A 21,805-nucleotide genomic window follows, 5' to 3' on the forward strand; every position below is an offset into this window, starting at 1 on the left:
CACAGAGCAAAAGCTGTTCTATTTATTTCTTATTTCTTGCTGTGTTGTATCCTGGTAGTTCTGGGTTGTTGCTGAATAACTTGTCTGAGTTGATTTCTCCCTTCTGTTTTGTCTTGGCATGAGTAGTTAATCAGGACTGTAAATCCTGTTTAAGTGAAGAGTTTGTGCAGGTGTATTTGTTGTCGGACAGCATCAGAACATGGATGGTGAGTGCTATTGACATGATTCATATCTTTGTTTATTATCTGCTGCTGAGATTTATTTATCATTATGTTATTGAACTGTTATGTTGATGATGTCTTTTTTTCCTGTCAGTTGGAGATGAAACAGAGATACCTCGTTAGCAAAATGAATGTACCTGACGAGAAGGAAGGAGGTCACGATGAGGTTTCCATGGAGACACTAGGTGATTACTCCTGCTAATAGTCAAATCCCATCGTTTCTTTTCACCAACTTTGTTATCTGTTAATCATCATTTTGCTGATGTCTGTTATGTTTTTTTCTGTGTAGCTGACGTGTGCATTGAGAAGAGCCTCTTGCTCTTCAGATTCACCCCTTGTGGAGTACCGTGCCAGGACAGCGACTCTTCCAAAGCTGCAGAGGGCAGCAGTGCTCCACTCATCCGCTCAAGCTCCATCTCGGAAGGAGACTTCCAGGCCTGCTCCACTCTGGGACAACAGACTTCAGGGTCTGAGGAGGGTGGGGATGCCAGGGCGGGACAGAGCCAGCCCTCCGGTGCTCAAGTGCAAAACTCATCTACTTGTGGGCACAGTAAACAAGGCCACATAGGCTCCACAGAGAGCCTCTCCTCCCAGTCAGGGGATCCAGCCTCACCCTCCGCCTTCCCCCGTAAAGCCCCATTCAGTCGGGCCCGCCTACGCCTCCTGTCCTGTCGATCTATAGAAGAGCCCCGCATGACCCCCGCTGTCAAGGATCGCTACCCGATACTCAAACATATCCTGAACTTTATAAAGGACCAGGCTCTCACAACAGCAAGGTGACTGTCCTCAAGTCTTCTATTTTTTATATGTGTTGTTGTACCATACAGGGTTAAAATCATCCAAAATCTTCCTCCTGTAGCATCCTGCAGACCCTGTCCATGAGCAAAGCCCAGGCTCTGAGCGTGTGCAAAGTCCTGGAGATGGTTCAGCAGTGTTTACATACCCTGGGAAAGCCGCATCTCTTCCAAGCCCCCTGCATCCTGTTCCTGCAGGAGCTGCTGGCATGCCAGAAAGACTTCACAAGGTGCTGCTGTTGGAAAAAATGATTTCAGTTTACGTGGAACAACAAGAAATAGTTTTTTTTTAACACTAGAGTCAAGCACAGTTCCGTAAATATTTGTGATCTTGAACAACGTTGTCCCAAACAGTATAGATTTGTTTCTTACCTTCTAAACAAAGAGAGATAGTAGATATGCTAAGATATATTGCTCTGATCTCTGGTCTTGATGACAGTATGGAAAGTATTTGATAAGGAACTAAGTTTTATGAAAAAAAGTATGCTGACATACAACTGTATGTGGTATTTCACTCAAAATGTATTTTTGCTTTTTCTTTTTCAGTTATTTCTCTCAGTTGTCAGACAGCGGGCAGAAGCTAGGAGAGGAAGTGAGGCGCTCCTACCATCAGTTGGTGCTCATGCTGGTGGAGGCAGTACAAGGCTTCAGCAGCCTCAATGAAAAGTAGGCTTATATTCTGCAACGTACCACGTTCACACATGATTCACTAAAATAAAAAATGTGTGTGCAGTGGTGTAACCTGACCCTCCTCCCTGCTCTCCAGAGCCCTGCTACCAGCCCTGTCATGTGTGCAGACCTGCCTGTTGCACCTTCTAGACATGAGCTGGGAGGTACATGACCTTGACCTCTTCCTGAATATCAAGCTTCCTGACCTCCTGCTCAGCATGTCCCAGGAGAACATCAGTGTTCATGACATTGCCATCAGGTAATATCCAACCTTTTTCAGAAAACAAGGCACCGCACAGTGAAAATGCTTTTCCTATTGATAACAAATGCTAAGGCTAGGAAAAGATACAGCTTTCAATATTTACTTTTAGCAAATCAATAGTCCAATAGTTTGGATTTTTTACATTAAATGGTGGTCTCCACTAGTTGCAACTAGTTTGGAGAAGCAGACAGTTGTACCACCATGAGTGAAAAACAATGTACTACAAAATGTATTTTAAGACAATTAGAAAAGGCCCACCTAAGAAAATCTAGGGCAGTTTAAGTTTACTCTATATGTAGAACATTTTTAAAGCTTTACCCTGCTGACGGCTCTTTCTGACGAAGAACTGAAGCTGTTAACAAACGCTGCCTTGATCGGTTGGTTTGATCTACTGTAGGTTATACACTGACTATGGACAAGTACCTCATACAACCCCACTTGAAAAAAATCTGAGCTAACCCTTTTAAGCAGTGTTCCAGCCAATTGAATTGCAGAGGTCATGGATCATTTCTGTGGTTTAAATTAATTTTCAGTCAATGGACAGAGGAGGATGAAATCGCTGACTACAAGAAGAACCAGGAGTGGATGGATGAGTGTATGGACGGGATGTTTGAGAAGTGGTATGACAAAATCGAAGAAGAGGAGTCCATGGAGGAAAGGAGAAAGGTACATCACAGTGCATACAAATACAGTCCAATCAATAGCAAACAAGGAAAATGACCTTGTGTCTGAGCTTTCTGGGTAACAAATGACAGTGCTTAACCTGACTGCCCCAAATGCATCTCTGCTCTGTTTTCTTTCCTACAACCATGCTAACGGCTCTGAGAAGCTGTACTTACTTAGGCATGGCAGTCCTTTGAGCTACATGCTAACATAAGCATGCTAATATGCTGATTAGCAGTTGTAATGCTTACAAGATTCACCATCTTTTAGGAGTTTGTTAGCGTCACTTCACACAAAAGCGCTTAAAACACATAAACATTTTGTGTATGTCCATTTAGCAAGAGAAACCCACACAAACAAATACACACATTAATGCTTGAGACTGAGGTAGCTACTTTAATATAAATTTACTATCATAATACAACCCAATCCCAAAAAAATGTCTGTCTATAACACTGTGCGAGTTTAAGTTTAACAAGCCGTAGGCAAGTCAATATTTTCCAAGTATCTTTGCAAAGGTTTGCTAAGCACAGGTAGGGAAGTATGATAACAGTAATACTGTGTACTTGTACTGTGTAAACCATTTACCCGTGTTATCCACAGATGCACATGTTCATTGCACGCTACTGTGACCTTCTCAATGTCGTGATCTCCTGTGACGGCTGCGAGAGGATGGCACCTTGGCACCGCTACCGATGTCTGCAGTGCATGGATATGGACCTCTGCAAGACCTGCTTCCTCAGTGAGCTCATACACAGTCACTTATTGTAGGCTGGACAAGAGCATATGGGCAAACCTGAATGTGTCAATGTGTTTTTAAACAGGTGGTGCCAAGCCTGAGGGCCACGAGGATGACCACGAGATGGTGAACATGGAATACGCCTGTGACCATTGCCAGGGGCTCATTGTAGGCAGCAGGATCAACTGCAATGTGTGCGAAGACTTCGATCTGTGCTTTGGTTGTTACAATGCAAAGAAGTACCCAGACAGGTGACGCATCTTGTCCTGTTAAAACACACCAAGCGGTTCACTTTTGAGTAGTGGACTTGATAACCTTTTACATTTCCATCTCCAGCCACCTGCCCACCCATCGGATCACAGTGTACCCAATGGTGACCATACGGATCAGTGACCGTCACCGCTTGATCCAGCCCTACATCCACAACTACTCCTGGCTACTGTTCGCAGCTTTGGCCCTCTACACGTCAGAGCTCAGCAGTCAGAAGCAGATGGAGGGAGAGTCTTTGGACAGTCACGACTTGAGCCAGGCCTCAGCCCTGCAGACACACTGCTCCCAACTCATCACTGATTGTTTGCTCAAGGGACAGACTGGAAAAGGCAAGTCCAAACCAGAAATTACTCTTTTTTTTTTTTTTTTTTTTTTTTTCTTTATTTTTTTTTTTTTTTTTAAGGAATCGTTCGACAATTTCGGAAATTACACTTATTTGTATATTGCTGGGACTTGGATGAAAAGTCTGTGTGCTAAATATGAAGCCAGAGCCAGCAGCTGGTTAGCTTAGTTTGGCATAAAAACTAGAAGCAGGTGGAAATGGCAAGCCTGGCTCTGAAAACAAAAATACATATAAAGCGCCAAAAATACATTTGAAAAACTCAACAGCACTGTCTCTTTCCAAAAATCATGACCTCGGTTACTCAAGATATACCACAAACCTTGTTGAAACTGCTCACTACAGGTAAGAGATAAAGTATGTATTTTTAAAGGTTGGACTGTCCCTTTGACCTTTTGGATGGAGCTACTTTAAGTCTTTATTCTAAGCTAAGGTTAACAGCTGCTAGCTATAGCTTTATGTTTAGTGTACCAACGCAAGAGTGGTATTGATCGTCTCATGTAACTTGGCAAGAAAATGAAAATGCATATTTCATAAATAGTAGAACTATTCCTTTAAACAAACGCTGGCCTCGATAGTTACTTTTCCTCTATCTCTTCATTTTTCACACATTTTTTCAACAATTAATTTTATCACCATGCAGTATTTTCAAAATGACTGAGTTGTAAAAGAGGGTTTGCTTCATTGTTTATCCATGTTCCACATAGTATCTCAGATTCTTCTTACCTGTATTTTTTATGTTTTGTCCTTTTTATTTACGCGTAGGACTACGTTCCTCAGCCTTGCTTGCTCTGCTTTCATCCAATGAATCAGCTTCCGACAGTGAACTGTGTCCAGTCTCTCCAGAGTCCTCTCAGGAGCTCAGTTCGGCCACTGACACCTCCTCTCTCCCTGGCAGCACTGCAGCAGTCTGTTCACCGTCTTCTCCCAGAGACAAGGTGAAACACATTATAAGATTGTATGAAGATTGAATAATCTCTGTCGGGGTAGTAGATCATTACAGCGGCAGGAAGTCAAAAAGTAGAAAAGAGCAGAAATTTGTACCGTACACATCTATAAACATTGTAAGAATAGATATATAAGGATCAGTAAACCTACTCATGTTTGTTATCCTCTCACCACTAGAGTCAACTATTAGGTAAGGAGAAAAAGGCAAAGGAGGAGGGCTCTCCTCCCCCTGCTCCTTCAGAAGTTTTATCACCCCCAAGCTCTGCAGAGGTGGAGAAAAGGAAGCTGGTTGCCCAAGACACCCTGGACTCGTCCAGCCTCAGCCAGACGCCTTCTGTGTCCAGCGAGGACCCCCTCTCTCCTGTAGTCCGACGTAAGGACCGAGACTACCTTCAACAGAATGATTACAGCTCTTTTTGAGTTTATCATTGGTTATAACTATCCCTTAGCAGTTTGGATCAATCTTTTATGTTTTTTTTTTTTTTTTACCAATCTCAGCTTCAGAGTCTGGTCCAGGAACAGTCAACTCTGCAGCATCAGATGTTGTCAAGGAGACAGATGAGAGGCTGCCTCAGGTTCCCCTTCAGGAGCATGTGTTTTCAGAGTGCTCAAGAGAGAGGATCCTGGGACTACTAGCAGCCATGCTGCCACCAGCCAAACCAGTATGTAAAACCAAAGACCAGTTTTCAGGGTTGAGACTTTTTGTAACGCTAAAGAAATATGCCAATTCACTTTCTTGTCGAGAGCTGGATGACCAGGTTCAATCTTCTATCATATCTGTGTGTTAAATATGAAGCTGAAGTAAGTTCATGTTAGTGTAGTAAGTATGGGAAACCGCTTATTTGTCTCTCCAAGGGTAACAAAATCAGCACACCAGCAACTCTGAAGCCCATGAATTAACACATTTTTTCTCATTTGTTTAATCCTTAGATATATATAAATATAATATTTTACATGGAGTTAAATGCTTAATTACTTCTTGTGCAAGTTCAGTAACTTCCTAGGGTTTTGCTTCAACCTTAGGGTTGCCAAGCAACCAGCAAGACTCAGGGAAAACACTGCTCCAAGCCAAGAAAAAGTACCACACATAACACCCTATAAAACCAGGTGTCATTTTTACACTTTGACTTTTGTACCAATTTTATACAGAAACAAACAGGATACAATGCTTTTGTTACCTTTGGACAGAACCAGGCAAGCTGATTACAGTCTTTATGCTAAACTGAGCTATCAGTCTGTAGCCAGGATAGATGGACAGATATGTCAAATTAAACAAATTCACCAAAATCAATCAACACTTTCAAGTTAAATCATTCCATTATTTTGTAATAATGGAATGATTTAAAATGAAATGTTCACTACTCAAAATATTGCTTCAGCATGTTTCCCATTTATCAACAGATAACATTTCCATGGTCTTTCTTGTGTCCTCAGGGCAGCACCCTGTCTCTGCCCAGTCTCAACTCCATCCTGCCCAAGCTTTTCAGGGCGGTCATTTCCAACGCAGGCTCTCTCAACGAGACCTACCACCTCACTCTTGGTCTACTGGGTCAGCTGCTGCTCCGAATCCCTCCGCTGGAGGCCGACACTGCCGTCACAGAGGCCCTGGCTGACAAATATGATTTGCTAACACAAGGAGAGGCAGCCAGTTCAGACACCCACGGCTGGAAGACCACACAGCTGCTTTTAAGCCTAGGGGCCGTCTGTTTAGACAGGTAAAAAAAAAGGAAACCTGATGATACTACAAAATGTAGTGTAGTTTATTAAAAGTTCTGGATGATACACCTGCAGATAATACCAACAACAAGTCTCCACATGTTAGTACCCACATGGATTTTAGCCAATCCAGAGCCATGGAGATATTTTCCGACCCTGATAAATGCTCATGTAAAAATGAAATATAATGGTCTTACCTGTTCATTTTTATTTATTTATTTATTATTATTTGGACCCACTTAATGAAAGTTTTCATTTTTATCCTTACCAAAAATTGCTGAAACAACTGTGTGGTTTTTTACTTTGTAAAGTCACACATTATAGTTAGCAATCTGATCATTGTGTAGTCATCACATTGGATTTACATCTTCAGTAATATTTATAATATTTAATGATATATAAATGTTATGTATAGGGCCCCTTTGATCGTGTTATACCTGTGTAAATTGAAAACCTGCTTTTCCTTTTTCTAATGGTTTTCACCATTCCATTTTTACTCAACCATAGTGTCATAAGTAATCTAGAACACATCTAGAACTTAGATACTGTTGGTATTCCTAAATCACATAGATCTTATGCCAGAAAGCTAATAGATTTGTTTGCGCCACTGTTTGTCTGCTATTGATAACGGTTGAAGAAATATTTGCTACCCACCAGCTGTTATTGTCATCTTACGAATAGTCTTTTCTCTCCTTTTCCTCTGTTTCCCAGTCGTATTGGTTTGGATTGGGCGTGCACAGTGGCAGATATTTTACACAGTCTGAATGCTTGTCCTGAGTGGAGCACGGTGATCGCTGCCTTCACTGACCACTGTATACAGCAGCTGCCACAGACATTGAAACGCACCAACCTGTTCACCCTGCTGGTCCTGGTGGGCTTCCCTGAGGTAGGTAGAACAAGTACCACTGTATATGTTGGTACACTTGTGTATCCTGACTTTCTAAGCTCAGCTGTGACTCCTCTGTGTGTCTGCTAGGTGCTGTGTGTGGGAACCCAGACGGTGTTTATCGACAACGCCAATGAACAGCACAACATGATCTTGCTCAAACACTTCACAGAAAAGAACCATGCTGCAGTGGTGGATGTTAAAACACGCAAGAGGAAAACAGGTTGGTGCAGTTCACTTGAAAAGCTTTTCCCAATGCCTAGAATGGAGTTAACCCTCTGTGTGCTTTCTCCTCTGTCTAGTGAAGGACTACCAACTCATCCAGTCTCAGGATTCCACTGCAACCGGTCTCCCAGGGCAGTCGGAGGGCAATGGCTCCCCTAAGACCCCGCTCAGCCGCTACCTGATCAACTTCACCTCCATCATCAGCCATCTACTGCAGACCAGCCAGGACAATGGCTCTCCTGACGCTGTGGAGGCATCCTGGGTTCTCTCCTTGGCCCTTAAAGGCCTCTATAATACCCTGAAGGTACCTGCTATGACTGCTAGGAACAACTATCTTAGATCATATAAGGTTCTTCCAGAGGCTTGTTTTCTCATTGTCTTGTGTCCTCCTTGGTAGAAACACGGAGTAGAGCAAGCTCAGGAGGACATCCAGCAGTCAGGACTGACCCAGCTGCTGGTGAGGAAGTGCAGCAAAGGGACGGGCTTCAGCAAGCTGTGGTTGCTGCGAGATCTAGAGATCCTCTCCATCATGCTGTACTCCTCCAAGAGGGAGATCCACTCCATGGCCCAAGACCCAGAGCGAGACCAAAGAGAGCAGGAGAAGGAGCAAGACTCTGACCACTCCAGCAGCTGTGCCGATGAAACCGATGTCAGCAAGCCCGACCCCTTAGAGGGTCTCGATGAGGAGACAAAGATTTGCTTCCAGGTGACGAGGGATTCTGTCCATGACATGTGAAGCGAAATTGAATGTGTGATGTATTAATCAAATGATGTATTTTTTAATGCAGATCACCCACGATGCCTTAAACGCCCCTCTGCCCATCCTGCGAGCCATGTACGAGTTGCAGATGAAGAGGACCGACTCCTTCTTCCTGGAGGTGCAGAAAAGGTCAGCAGAGACTTTCTTTTTGATTTACTTTCTTTGATACCGTCCACCTTTTGTAAAGGTCATACTGTTCAATCTCGTACTACCTCTCAATCATCGGTTGTGCCTTTTGTGTTATTTTTTTAGATTCGATGGAGAGGAGATAAAAACAGATGAGACGATCCGGTCGCTTGCTCAGAAGTGGCAACCTAACAGGCGGCCTCGCTCTGAGGAGAGGAACACCAAGGCCGTGGACACTGATATGATTGTGGTGTCATGCGTGGTGAGTTGTTTAACAAAAATGTGCCTTGAATTAGCATTTTTTATTTTAAACGTATGTTTATGGTTATCTTGATTAACAAACAATCAGTAAAAACTGCGTCCACATTATATGAAATATGACACAAACGGAATCTCTTAAAGTGAATCTGAAGAGTTTGGCTGTTTAAGGTGTTTCAAAACATCTTTGATCAACAGAGTGGTAGGTTTTGTCTGTTTCCAGTTCAATAGAATTAACCTGACTGGTTAAAGGGTTATAAACCTTGTCACAGTGGAAGTGAGTCCTCTAAAAGGACTCTCCTCTCCCAGTACCCCAAATACAGCCTATACTGGGTCAGGTTCCACCACGTTTCACATTATATCAGAACAGTGTCTAATTGTTGGGTTTTGAATAATTGGATCATTTTAATAGCCAGAACGTGTATCCCACGAGGCAGGAAATAATCCCTGACTGTCACACAAAGGATCTATATTATGAAACATTTTAGAAAACTTAATTTAAAAAGATGAAGATTATATAACTCCTAAACTGTATAAGACCCCACCTGGTACATATCGATGCTGAGAGCACATCCTTCTGTGCCCCTATCCATGTCGTGTGTGTGTGTGCGTGCGTGCGTGCGTGCGTGCGTGCGTGCCGTGCGTGCGTGCGTGCCGTGCGTACTGTATTGCCCCGCTAGATGAAGGATCAACAGAAAACAAAGCTTCCATCTGGGTGCTATTAGGTGCACTAGGAAGGGTAGTTATATTTAATCTAATGTAGTAACTAATTTGTAGATTTATCGAAATAAAAAGGGTTCAGGTTAGATTGAATTCATTGCACAGTACTTCAAAAGAATAAAATGTGCCATTACTATAAAGATCTTTCATTTTTATAATGCCATACAAGTCCATAATTGAAAGGAGCAATCTATTAGAGATGAATGAAATGATGGTTTGCACATAAAGGATCAAGGAGAGTATTCCCATATCATCCAAAATGCTGTCTTATTTTAGTCCAGAGTTTAGCAATTTTATTATGAACTGCCAACACAGAGGTCCAAAGCACTACTAACAAATGGCAGTTTGGCACATTACCAATATTAACATTACTTACTGTGATAAAAGGAGATTAGATACTCTGAAAAAAAGTTTTCAGATGTTTTTCTTTTTTTTGTGTATGTCAATCATTCTGATATATGTCCCATCATCGGTCTCCTCCCACAGTCTAAACCCAGTCACTGTGAAAAGGCCACCGAGGAGATCAACGTAGTGGCCCAGAAGCTCATCACAAATTCAGAGAGCGACTTGCAGCTCAGCTACGCCAAGCAGAGGCGCACAAAAAGTTCAGCTCTCTTGCACAAGGAGCTGGATGTGCGAAGCAATCGGGCGGTTCGTCAATACCTGGTGAAGGTCAATCAGGCCATCGCCACGCTGTACGCCCGCCACGTGCTGGCCTCGCTGCTGGCCGACTGGCCCGTGGAGGCGGCGTTGAGCGAGGAGGCCCTGGAACTGAGCGGCGCCTCGCACATGGCTTACATCCTGGACATGTTGATGCAGCTGGAGGAGAGGCCGCTCTGGGAGAAGGTGGGCGGGATAAAGGAGAATGTGGAGTTTATGTGATTTCCACATATGATACATTATTTGGTGTTTTTGTGGATTAACATAATTGTAATAATCCGTTCATAATCAGATTCTCCAGCGGGTGCTGAAGGGTTGCAGCCAGAGTATGCTGGCCAGTTTGTCCCTCACTGCTTGCCAGTTCATGGAGGAGCCAGGGATGGCCGTGCAGATCAGAGAGTCCAAACACCCATATGACAACAACACCAACTTTGAGGTGGGTCAACTGCCCGTCTTCTTTCTTTTTATCATCAATTACACCCATAATTGTTTAGAAGAAGTTCAGTATATGTTCTCGAATTCTCAGGTTGAACCTGTAAACAAAATGTAAATTTAACTAAAAGAGGACTTTTGCAATAGAGCTGGCTATCAGTACACATTCTTATTTCGTCAGAGGTCTTTTTTTCCAAACTTAGTTTGAAGACTATTTTGTCCATCTTTTCTCTCTTTAGGACAAGGTGCACATCCCCGGAGCTATCTACCTTTCGGTAAAATTTGACTCCCGCTGCTACACAGAGGAAGGCTGTGATGAGCTCATCATGTCCAGCAGCAGTGATTTCCTGCAGGACGTCCACAACTTTAGCGGCTCCCCTCAGAAGTGGTCCGATTTTGAGATTCCTGGTGAGGAATATTTTTTTAAATAGTCGTTAATTCCTTTTTCTGCTCTATATGTTTGCGTTTCAGATATCTTTACATGTATCGACATGTTTGTGTGTGTGGGTTTCCCTCAGGTGACACCCTGTACTACAGGTTTATGTCCGACATGAGCAACACAGAGTGGGGCTACAAGTTCACAGTTACAGGAGGCCACAGAGGACGTTTCCAGACAGGTACTTCACATTAAAACAGATACCGTGTCATTTTATGTTTGAGCTAGCCTGCTTCCTTTGAGAGCAACTTTGCAAACTACCAATTTGATTCCTCACGTCGTCACCCTTTCTGCACTTTTGCTTCTTTCCAATCAGGTTTTGAGATACTGAAGCAAATGTTAGCAGATGACCAAGTGCTCAGTCACCTGCCACTGGCTGACATCTGGGAGTGGCAGGTGGGCGTTGCCTGTCGCCAGACTGGGAACCAGCGCCTCAAAGCCATTCACTTGTTGCTCCGCCTCCTGCAGTGTCAGTCCCAAACGTAAGCGTCCAGCCTTGCCTGTACATTTCTGTTTCTGTCCTTCCAAAACACTTCTCACACTTTGTCTGTATCAGGGAAATCTTATGAAAACTGTGGGCTTATGTTAGTATGCATAATCACCCAAAGTATCATGCACAAACATTCTCACTTGGGTCTACCCACCTGGACCTAAGTAGTGCTAATTTGGCTAAGAGGACCGAGTGCACATTCTTACCTCAGCAGTATACTTTCCCTAGGGCTGCAGGACTCCACACAGGGTTTGCATAAAACATAAAAGCCTTTGTAAAACCCTCATGTCCTGGTAGTCACCACGGAAATGAGGTAAAGGATGAGTTTATGAATTTGCATGTGTGCAGACTGACTCACCAACCACCTGTTTACAATGACCTCACCCAATTTATGGGAGTTGTAAACCCATTTCAAATTTTCCTTCCAACAATATTCTTAATGTTCCTTAACAGAGAAACACAGGACTCTCCCTAAACTCCATCATCTTTAGCTTTCACTCATCATTAACTGTTCACGTCACTGAATTTTCAGCTCAGCGATTAAATGTGTCATGCCAAAATGCACCTTGGGAGTTCTAGTTTTTTGTTTTTTTTACAGTACCAGTCAAGAGTTTGGACACACCTTCTCATTCAATGATTTTTCTTTATTTTTCTTTAAAAAAAATTCTACATTGTAGATTAATATTGAAGACATCCAAACTATGAAGGAACACATATGGAATTATGTGGTAAACAAACAAATGCTCAACAAATCAGAATATGTTTTATATTTTAGATTCTTCAAAGTAGTTGAATGAGAAGGTGTGTCCAAGCTTTTGACTGGTACTGTATATGCACACAAGCTTGTACCTTTTGACTTTTATGTCAAAGAATAGATATTTTGTATTCTTTGTTTGTTCTGTAACTTGAGGCGTTCAGATCAGTAATGTAGTAGGCATGTTGTGTCTAGTGGTTACATTTTTGAAAATACAAATCTTTGTGTATTCAGAGAGTTTAGATTTCTCAATGAGTGAAGGGTAATTAAACATTTTTGTGAAAATAAACAATAACAGACACAAATTATTATTCCAAGCAGCTTAAAACATGTCCAGAGGTGGAGCATTGTAATAATTGACATTGTCCAGTAGGACACACCAATAGGTCACAGCACTAACAGTACAAAGAACATCTCTGAGCTATGTAAATGTGTTTTATCATCTATTTATCAATTTTATTTATTAAGAAAAAGAATAAAAGATGTATCAACATTTATAACATCCCACACACACACACGCACTTTTCTTTTTTAAATGTTTCTTTCTTTTGGGACTATCTAGAAACATTGACAAGTCAATCAACACATCAGTTTGAGTTATCAAGTTTTGTTTGTGGCTGTTTGAGGTTACAAGATATGCTTTTAAGTCATGATGGACATAAAGTTGAGAATGTGACTCTTCATTTGTCCCGCTCTGCCGTGTACGTGTGTTTGTTCATCTAACTATCGGTTTGTTTGCCCTTCAGAGCCTGTGAGCTGACGCTGCTGCGGCCTTTGTGGCAGCTCTTTATGTCCATGGAAAACAGCCTGAGCCAGGATCCCACCAGTATCACCGTGCTGCTGCCTCTTCACAGAGCCCTCACTGAACTCTTCTTCATTGCAGAGGCCCGCGCCATTGTGAGTGACGCATGCTCACACGCACACGCACACGCACACGCACACACACACACACACACAAAATGTGCAGGCCACATCTAGTGTTGTATAGGTGTTGTTGTATTTAAAGCCGGAGGTGTGTCTAAGTGACATTTTAGGTATTTGTTTAGTTGTGTTGACTGTTTATGCTGTGATGACAGCATTATTGGCTTTGCGGCTGAATATAGAAACATTTTTTTTAAGTCTGTTGTTCTTTTAGCCTGATAACATATTCAGTATGAGGATTTAAATGAAATGATGGGAGTCGAATTTAGGATATTCTTTACCTCTGTCTTCCCCTCTTCTCTCCGTCTATATCCGTCTCTCTGTGAGATGAGCATGTTTTTCCTCCACCCACCTGTTCTGTGCTGGGCTCGGGGCCAACTCCCGGCCCTGCCATCTGCCAGACAGCACAGTCCACACTGGCTCCATGCAGACTGCTTGAGAGAGGAAGAGATGCTATCCATTTTGTGATACGAGTGAGCACTCTCCCTCTCTCTCCCTCTCTCTCTCTCTCTCTCAATTGTCTTGAATTATTGATTAAGAGAATTCTCATGGATTATGAGCACGCTGTCAGCCAGGAGTTTCCAGACAGTCCCAGAAAAGCATTATCTGTCCGGCTCCCATCTGGTCTTTTTGTTGAGGCCCCAGGCTGCTGACCGGCTGATAAAATGACATCAGTTGACCTGTCATCAAGGATGGATTCTGTGCTCCCATCTGCACCAACCCAATGTCGTTTTTAGCGAAGGGAGAGCATTTGCTTAGGTGGAGCAGTACGTGACGACGGCCACCAGGGGGCAGTAGCAGCACACAGCAGCTTTGCCTGGGATGCCCTTCATGGACACCCCAGTTTTAACAATGATAGACACATGTTGGTGTGCAGAACATCATCACAAAGCATGACCTGTCTTTCATCAACGCAACACAAGTGTGTCTACCTCCGGGTCACAGAGATGCATGGATGTCGAATTTGTTGAAAAAAACCAAACACCTGCTACCTCTTGTGGCAGTGGTCGCAGTGAGTGGTGGCCGGTGTTGCACTTGGTTCAGGATGTGTTCAGGATTGTAAATTTCCCTGCTGCGGGACTAATAAAGGATTATCTTATTTTATCTAATCTTATGTGGTTCAAAGTATTACAAGAGATTTTTATTGTCAGTTGAACCTGAATAGAGCCAGTGAGTGTGATTCTAAATGGGGTTACACAGACGACCCGGCTATGTACCATCTAGACTGGATTCAGGAATTCTGCTTTGGTTCACAGTGGATTTTCTAACCAGACAGGACTGTTCTGAAGCTAAAATAGAGGGGATAGGTCATCTTTAAAATCCATCCTGAAATGGACATAAATATTGAAAAAACCTTCATCAGCTGGATGCATCAGTGCTCTACCTACAACACAGCGCACCATCTGTCATCATACTCCTGAAAAGTAAGGATTCGCGTGGAGCAAACTGGGTTGGCGGCCCTCATGTCATGGTGACATATGAGCTCAACTGCAGTGATGACATACAGCTGAGTCCAACATATCCGTAATGACTCTACTGTAAAATCATGGGAAGCTAATGAGTGGACACATCACAGAGTCCTCTGTGTCCATATTAGGTCTGAGCCCAGAACCAGCTGATTTTAAAGATGTAGTGCCGCTCACATTCCAGCTTGAGTCTTTCTCTCTTTGTACGCACACAAAGTTCACGGCCAGGTCCACTGAGATTCAGTGAACTCTCTACCCCAGGAAGTGAGCGTTATATTTAGGAAATCAAAACGGCATGTCATGCACTACTGACTGTACAAATGGTCCTAGGATGTTCCCCAGCATAAACAGTCAGGGTGCTGGGAGACGGATGGTGGACCGGGCCTCTGGACTGTGTCTCCAGCTCTGTAAAAGCTCTGTTTGGCCAGTCTCAGCCCATTTAGCCGATGTGTATTCTTATCTCTCTTCCTTTACTCCCTGTGCTTATGAAACCCAGTGGTATGCCTCTCCCTTTGGACTTTAGTGTGAAGCGCTCTTTCGTTTGTTTATAATTGTGACTGACTGTTCCAACATTCCACAGTTTCAATTTGATGCAGAGATGGAGAGTGGTCAGGGAACCAGGCCTCATTTATGACTGAATTCATCCCTTATGTCACCTCTTAGGGCAGTCTGTCCAGGGACGCTCTGTTTATTCATGACAGTTATCTGGCCTGTGAGGTTTTCTGAGTTTCTGTGCGAGCTGCATTTTGGAAACATGGCAGGAGTCACCCTTCTTACGAGCCTTTTGATGTGTTTTTTCCAGGCACAGGGTATCCTCCAGGAGTACTTATTAGCCATGACCACTGACGAGCAGCTCCTCAATCACACTGCAATGGTAAGACTTAAACCTTTTTCATTTTTTTTTATTAGGGATGCACGGATACCAATCTCAGATATTATCGGATATTATTTTAATAATAAATAATCTAATTTCCCTTAGTTAGGGAAGCCTGATGGTGCCTTACAAATAAAAGAATGATCCCAGTCTCTTCCACACAGCGAGGCATACAGCCTACTAATGAAACACTGGTATCAGATCAGTATCGGAACTGAAAAAGTCGGATCATCGGTGCATCCCTATTTTTCATAATAACCACTAATTACTTTTTCAATCTCTGCCTTTCGAAATTCAAAGTCGTGCCTTTAGCCAGCCGCTCTCAGGTAATCTTTGATGTTTTCAGTGTTGAACTGCTGCCTGACGTGGACGACAGTAGCCAAGTTGTCCGCTCACCCTGAAGTGCTGTAATATTACGCAACCCTTTCTTAAACACGCAGTCCCGTTGGTTGAGGGGTCTTCAGTCGGCGTGAGTCAGCTCACGGCTGGATTCTCTTCTGCTGGTGAATCACCGAGCTGTTGACACCCAGCAGATCCCTCTGCACCCTCCCCCTTTTGTTTTGAATACGTGTGGGCCGCACTCAGGACTAATGTATTTGGTAATTACAGGCCATTAGAATTTGCGGCACAGCGAGCCACAGCGTTCTCCGTGCTGTGGACGCTGTGATACAGCCGAGGAGCCTGGAGGCAGTTAAGAGGAGCAGAGGATGGAGGGGGATGAGAAAAAAAACAACATTGTGGGCGGTTCAGTTCAGCAGTTACCTAATACCTGTCAGGTAGAAAACAAAACTATAGATGATTTGGCTCTAGTCAGGACTATTATAACAATGGTGCAAAGTCTAAATGTAAATTGGCCGAGGGTTGGAAAAATGTTCTAAAGCCATCCGCAACAAAACAAGTTCACTCACTGGGGACTACATTTTCTCTCTTTAAGTTAGTGGACTGTCATCTTTGGTGAGTTTATTATACCACAACACAAGTTGCACAGTGTTCAGAGCATCATGTTCACTCCACCAGTTCTCCGTGGCTTATTTATCCTGTTATTCACTCAATTAAACACGGATAGCAGTGCAAGATAGCTGTGTTTTTGATATGACTAAATCATCTGATCACGCAGACAGCCGGATCAGCACGCACTGCTGTGTGTCAGGTCATTTACCTGGAGCAGTGCTGGACTTCTCGGCTCCTAGGAAGTCACTGGATGAAGGATATTTATAGGAGAAAATGACAAATAGCCACAAGAGTCATGTGCAGAAGGGAGCGTAATCATTTACCCTCAGAGCTAAAGAATACCTTCGGTATCTTCTATAGGAAATAACAAAATATTTGAGTTGCCACTGAGACTGTGAGACAGCTGCTGCAACTGAGTAAGCAGGTATATCATGTAATGTTTAATAAGTTAAAGCTGCATTAATCAATACTTTTATATTAACAATTGATCAAATGACTGTGTTTATTGTGAAAGATGTCACTAGTAGTTACAAAAGGGAATTCTCACTCTGCAGTTCCCCTCGGCTCTTCTGGGCTCTATTCTTTTTTTTTTTTTCATATCGTTCAGCTCATTGTTTTTGTTTTATAGTGCACAACTTTACAGTTTTGGTTAAATCTCAACAACCTCACTTCCAGCCACAGCAGCAAACCAGCTCTGATCTAACCACTGTACGCTACCTGCCCACAACCAAACCCCAGACAAAGTTAGTAACAGGCTAACAACTAGCTAGCAAGAAGAGAGCTCATTGGACTCGTTCATCAGGTTGCCAAAAGCGTGACTTCAGACGAATGCTGATGTTGCACAAGTGTCTGCTGAATGTGTGAAAAGGCAACTGCTTGCTTTAAAAGGTGATCACATATCAGTGGAGTTGTTTACAGCTTGTTCTACTGCCCTCAAGTAGCCCTGATACAATTAAGAAATATTGCTTTAGCATCGTGTCCCAACGTTACAAAAACTCTTTCTAGGTTTGTAGATCTAAATAGTTTAACTTAACCAGTATATTGTATTGGTGCAGCAGCTGTTTTTAATACATTGCACATCATAAGGGTCATAATGCAACTGGTGCAGCAGCAAAGTCTATCCCTTAATTCTATCCTACAATATTGTAGGCATTATTTCCAATTCAGTTTTTTCTGCTCTGGGGACTCCAAAGTGAAATTAATTTAAATCTGGCTGGACGTTTTTTCTGATAAATAAATGGTCTTGATCGAAGTGAGATTTTGACCTGATGGTAGCACTCGCCAAATGTGACAAAAAAAGAGACACCAGAACCATAAGTAATTTTTCCAGATTCATGACACTCAGGGCAGAAAACCTGCAGGCAGCAGTGAACAAATGTCAGTGGAGAGAACACAAAGCACTGAAGGCAGTTCAATCTGCTCAGCACATTTGTTTGTTAAATAAGGTGACGTAAACGGCACAGAAGTCCTTGATTCATCAGTTTAGTCACCCTCCATTTGTCAATTTATCATCACTCAACATGCAGTGGGCAGCCCAGGTGTAAACAAACAAGGTGTTCTCTCCCCACACTGTATTTCATTCACATACTTTTTTTGTTTTTTTTTTTTTATTGTGTAGGCTCTGAAGAACATCGCTGCCATCAGCCTGGCTATCAATTACCCCAATAAATCTACCAAGCTACTCAACATGAGTCCTTGAGAGATGCAACGTGAACACAGGAGGAGAACAACGGGAAGGGGACACATCCTGACTCAGCTGGTTTCACTTTGAACAAGGGAGGAAGAGGTGACCATCCAGTGCTTTCCTTCTTGAAGGACCCACCTCCACTCTGGTAACTCTCTGCAGTAACTCTGGACAGGAGCTGTGGAAGGGTCCTCAAAGAGCACTTTCCACACTTACTCACAATCCTTTTTGCCTTAGGTTAAACCGGTATATCAGCATGTGCATTCACTGGAACAGGAACAATAGCAGGGTCTCTCTTTTTATTATTATTTTTTTTAATTTTTAATTTAAAGATGCCGTGCTAAAGGACATGAGGTGTGCCAAATTCGTGACCTTCAAGGGAAAGTATACTACTCCTCCTCCTCTCCCCCCCCCTGCGTTTGTTCCTGCTAAACAGCACCCACCACTGGGTTACATAGTTGATCATGGTGAAAACAGGTCACCATGGCGACGTACATGTCCCAGTGGACATGTTGAGCATCCTAAAAATACTGTCCAGGACAGTAGAGTCTCATTATTCACCATGAGGGAGAAAGCACTGACCTACTAGCTCATTCCACTCCTTCCTTTTCATTTTATCTCCACTTCCTTTCTATTTCTTTCCACCTTCTCTCCTTTTTCCTTCCCTGTTTACTTCTGTCCTTTTCAGACAACAGAAGTAAATCATATTTTTTTTCAGGGCTTCTGTTGAAGGGAAGGATCAGTGCATCGTCACAGATATCCGATAACATATATGTGATCTGCAAACTTTCTGTCACGACGACACGTGTAATGTGCACTAAAACCCACTTTGGCGGAACAGGACAAAGATGATACTGAAATAGCCATAGTCTTTGCATAGGAAGAGAATTAACATTACACCTGAGGGAAAACTGTGATAATATAGTATGCATTCCTCTGTGTTATTCTATCAATATGTTGAAGTATTTCCACTCCATCACTAGTGAATGATGAAAGACCATTATGATGTCAAATGATGTTCATGAAAATGAATAACAGCAAAAAAAAATCTTTGTAAAATCCAGAATCTCTTAAAGGCCTTCAGTTTTATCCGCTGATTTATTTATTAATTATTATTATTTTATCTAATGTATAATTAAGTTCAATACTTTACTAAAAGTCCTGATTTACTTTTCAAGGCAGTGAAAGAAAAGCTGAATTATAAATCACAGATGGATCGTCTTTCCCTCACATCATTTATAAAGACTTGATTGACCGTCATTGTTAAGAATTGACATACTGAGTTGACATACTGATAAAGAAACATAAAGGTGACTGTAAAATAGACACTTTATCCCACTTATTCACTAGTACCACATCTCATGTTTTGTAAGCTGGGAGAGTTGAATTCTCTTATGCTGAATTACCTCATATTTTGTAATTACACAGGTAATTGGTGTGACTCTTCCTTAAATGTTGAATGTGACTCTTCAGTCACGTGACACTAACCCTACGTTTTATTAAGATCCACCGGTAGCCACATCCACAGAGATCAGTCATGTACTTTCAAATCTAAAGTTTTAAAGGGAGCGAGTTGTTTGGGGGGTTGTTTTCCAATCATTACTGTATTCATTTCAAATTAAGAGATTATTTTAGTTGTTGGAGGTCATGGTGGTTTATACCAAAGAAACCAATCATTGTGAGCCATGAGACGTCTCAGAGAGAGCTCCTGGTGGAGTTCCTTCTCTGTTTGTCACATATCGGATAGCTACCCGACGAGAAGCTGGAACAGAGGAAACACCTTTAGACTTTGTTCTGTTTTTTATTTTTATTTTTTACTTTTATTTTCGAAATGGTCCCTTTCAAGGACCGTAGAATAGCTCGGTGGTTTTGTTTACACAAACATCAGCTGCGGCGAGGAGAGAGGAAGAGTCACATGGCCTCCATTTGGCTTCTACGACGCCTCACCTATCTACAACGTGCCTATGGTTAAAAATGAAGCAATCATAATTTAACTCATGTTAGCCGAATAGTTATTAATTCTATTTTAAAAGAGAAATATATTGTTTCATTTGAAGTTTTTTGTAACTTTTTACTTTTAATGTTGGTTTCTTTTTTCGCAAGAATGCTTGATAATTTGAGGCTGACTAATTTGAATGTACATATCTGTGAATAATAATTGCACAGGGAAAAAAAAAAAGACTTTGATATCAATCCCTTACAAATATAATACCTTTATTGGGCACTAACAGATGGACACTTGATTCTGATTTTGTATGCATGGCACATTGAAGGTAAGAAAAGAAACAAACTCGTACTGCTTGGGTTGAAACGTGATCCATTTCTAATAAAAAAGAGAAATGACTTAAATACAACCTCTGCTGTCATCTCCATCTTCTCATGTGTAGGCTCAACCGAGAATTTCTGTGCACGGACAAATAATGTATCGATCACTCAGTCGGCGTTGATTAAAGCCCACACATACACTCACTGCCAGCAGATACTGTACTCAGTGATCCAACACCAACGTCAATAGTTCTTGTTCACGCTGCTCCGAGCCCTTTAACTCTTTAAGAAAACAAGTACATCTCTGACACTTTATAACAGACATCCCCACATATTCAGACAAATGTGTTTTCTTCCCAAGCTGAACATTGGTAAGCCCTCTGTGTATTCAGTCTTACTGGGTTTTTACCTCAAATGCCCCTCAGCTCCTGGTCTGCCTCCTCTATCTCTCCCCTGCCTGGAGCCTGGAGTCTCCTGGACGGTGCTGATGATGGGACTGATGATCACTGGGGCGGTAATGACATCAGATAGAGGAAATATTCAATAAGGCTTCCGATGATTCACTGCTCTCCGCACCACACAAGCCCCCACACCAGAGTGAGTCAGCTCTCCTTCTCCCCCCTTTCCTGCTTGCCTTCCCCCTGCTTCTTTTTCACCCGAGATCCCAGTGCTCTCATTCACCCGAGGCGAAAAGAAGAGGCAGTGAAGGTAGAGAGGTAAACAAAAAAGACGCACAGTAATGTCACAAAATGGGGATTCCTCATAGAGCTGGGTGATGCTTTGTTGAGATTTGACATTAGTATATATATATATTCCATTACAAAGTCACACATTCTTAATGTGCAGTATTGAGCTGTACTGGAGTGAAAGCCCCAAAAAACAAAAGTATCCACACAAATGTCGTGTGTTTAAAATGTCTTTAAACTCTAGCATTATTACATACAATAAAGCCAAAAAGTGTTCAATGTAAATTAAAATTATGAAGTATCAATAATGCCAGCCTGCCTGTGTATATAAATATATATGTGTGTGTATATATAACCATATATATATATTAATTTTAAATATTTAATTTGTGTTTTTCAAAAGTCTGTATTGGCCTTTTGATTTTTCTCCATCATTCAAATTTGGTTTTGAACCAAAACAAAAACGTGTTTTCCTGCTGAGGACAGACACAGACTAGTCTCACAGGTCACTCGTGATATTCCATCAATAATAATCACGTGTGTTGGTATCCAGCTGTCGCCAGTTTGTTTATTAAGCTAAACTCTTTAA

The 21,805-nt window shown here is 42.2% G+C and overlaps 1 protein-coding gene across 1 annotated transcript in view; it reads left to right on the forward strand.

Moving 5' to 3' along the window:
• zzef1 (zinc finger, ZZ-type with EF hand domain 1) overlaps nucleotides 1–20,619 on the forward strand; it is a 32,064-nt gene extending 11,445 nt beyond the window's left edge. The window contains exons 27-54 of the mRNA XM_054625365.1: nucleotides 127–206; nucleotides 316–406; nucleotides 511–997; nucleotides 1,081–1,245; nucleotides 1,562–1,681; nucleotides 1,782–1,943; nucleotides 2,480–2,612; nucleotides 3,213–3,351; nucleotides 3,434–3,599; nucleotides 3,685–3,947; nucleotides 4,724–4,896; nucleotides 5,084–5,279; nucleotides 5,405–5,568; nucleotides 6,341–6,621; nucleotides 7,334–7,508; nucleotides 7,599–7,731; nucleotides 7,811–8,037; nucleotides 8,131–8,439; nucleotides 8,522–8,622; nucleotides 8,746–8,881; nucleotides 10,084–10,443; nucleotides 10,550–10,693; nucleotides 10,929–11,097; nucleotides 11,208–11,306; nucleotides 11,442–11,607; nucleotides 13,116–13,266; nucleotides 15,559–15,630; nucleotides 18,200–20,619. Of these exons, the coding sequence (XP_054481340.1) occupies nucleotides 127–206; nucleotides 316–406; nucleotides 511–997; nucleotides 1,081–1,245; nucleotides 1,562–1,681; nucleotides 1,782–1,943; nucleotides 2,480–2,612; nucleotides 3,213–3,351; nucleotides 3,434–3,599; nucleotides 3,685–3,947; nucleotides 4,724–4,896; nucleotides 5,084–5,279; nucleotides 5,405–5,568; nucleotides 6,341–6,621; nucleotides 7,334–7,508; nucleotides 7,599–7,731; nucleotides 7,811–8,037; nucleotides 8,131–8,439; nucleotides 8,522–8,622; nucleotides 8,746–8,881; nucleotides 10,084–10,443; nucleotides 10,550–10,693; nucleotides 10,929–11,097; nucleotides 11,208–11,306; nucleotides 11,442–11,607; nucleotides 13,116–13,266; nucleotides 15,559–15,630; nucleotides 18,200–18,280 (4,943 nt within the window). The 3' untranslated portion in view covers nucleotides 18,281–20,619. The remainder of the gene's footprint in view (nucleotides 1–126; nucleotides 207–315; nucleotides 407–510; nucleotides 998–1,080; nucleotides 1,246–1,561; nucleotides 1,682–1,781; nucleotides 1,944–2,479; nucleotides 2,613–3,212; nucleotides 3,352–3,433; nucleotides 3,600–3,684; nucleotides 3,948–4,723; nucleotides 4,897–5,083; nucleotides 5,280–5,404; nucleotides 5,569–6,340; nucleotides 6,622–7,333; nucleotides 7,509–7,598; nucleotides 7,732–7,810; nucleotides 8,038–8,130; nucleotides 8,440–8,521; nucleotides 8,623–8,745; nucleotides 8,882–10,083; nucleotides 10,444–10,549; nucleotides 10,694–10,928; nucleotides 11,098–11,207; nucleotides 11,307–11,441; nucleotides 11,608–13,115; nucleotides 13,267–15,558; nucleotides 15,631–18,199) is intronic.
• The last annotated feature ends 1,186 nt before the right edge of the window (nucleotides 20,620–21,805 follow it).

The sequence above is a fragment of the Anoplopoma fimbria genome, chromosome 24 (genome assembly GCF_027596085.1).
Source record: "Anoplopoma fimbria isolate UVic2021 breed Golden Eagle Sablefish chromosome 24, Afim_UVic_2022, whole genome shotgun sequence".
Taxonomy (NCBI): Eukaryota; Metazoa; Chordata; class Actinopteri; order Perciformes; family Anoplopomatidae; genus Anoplopoma; species Anoplopoma fimbria.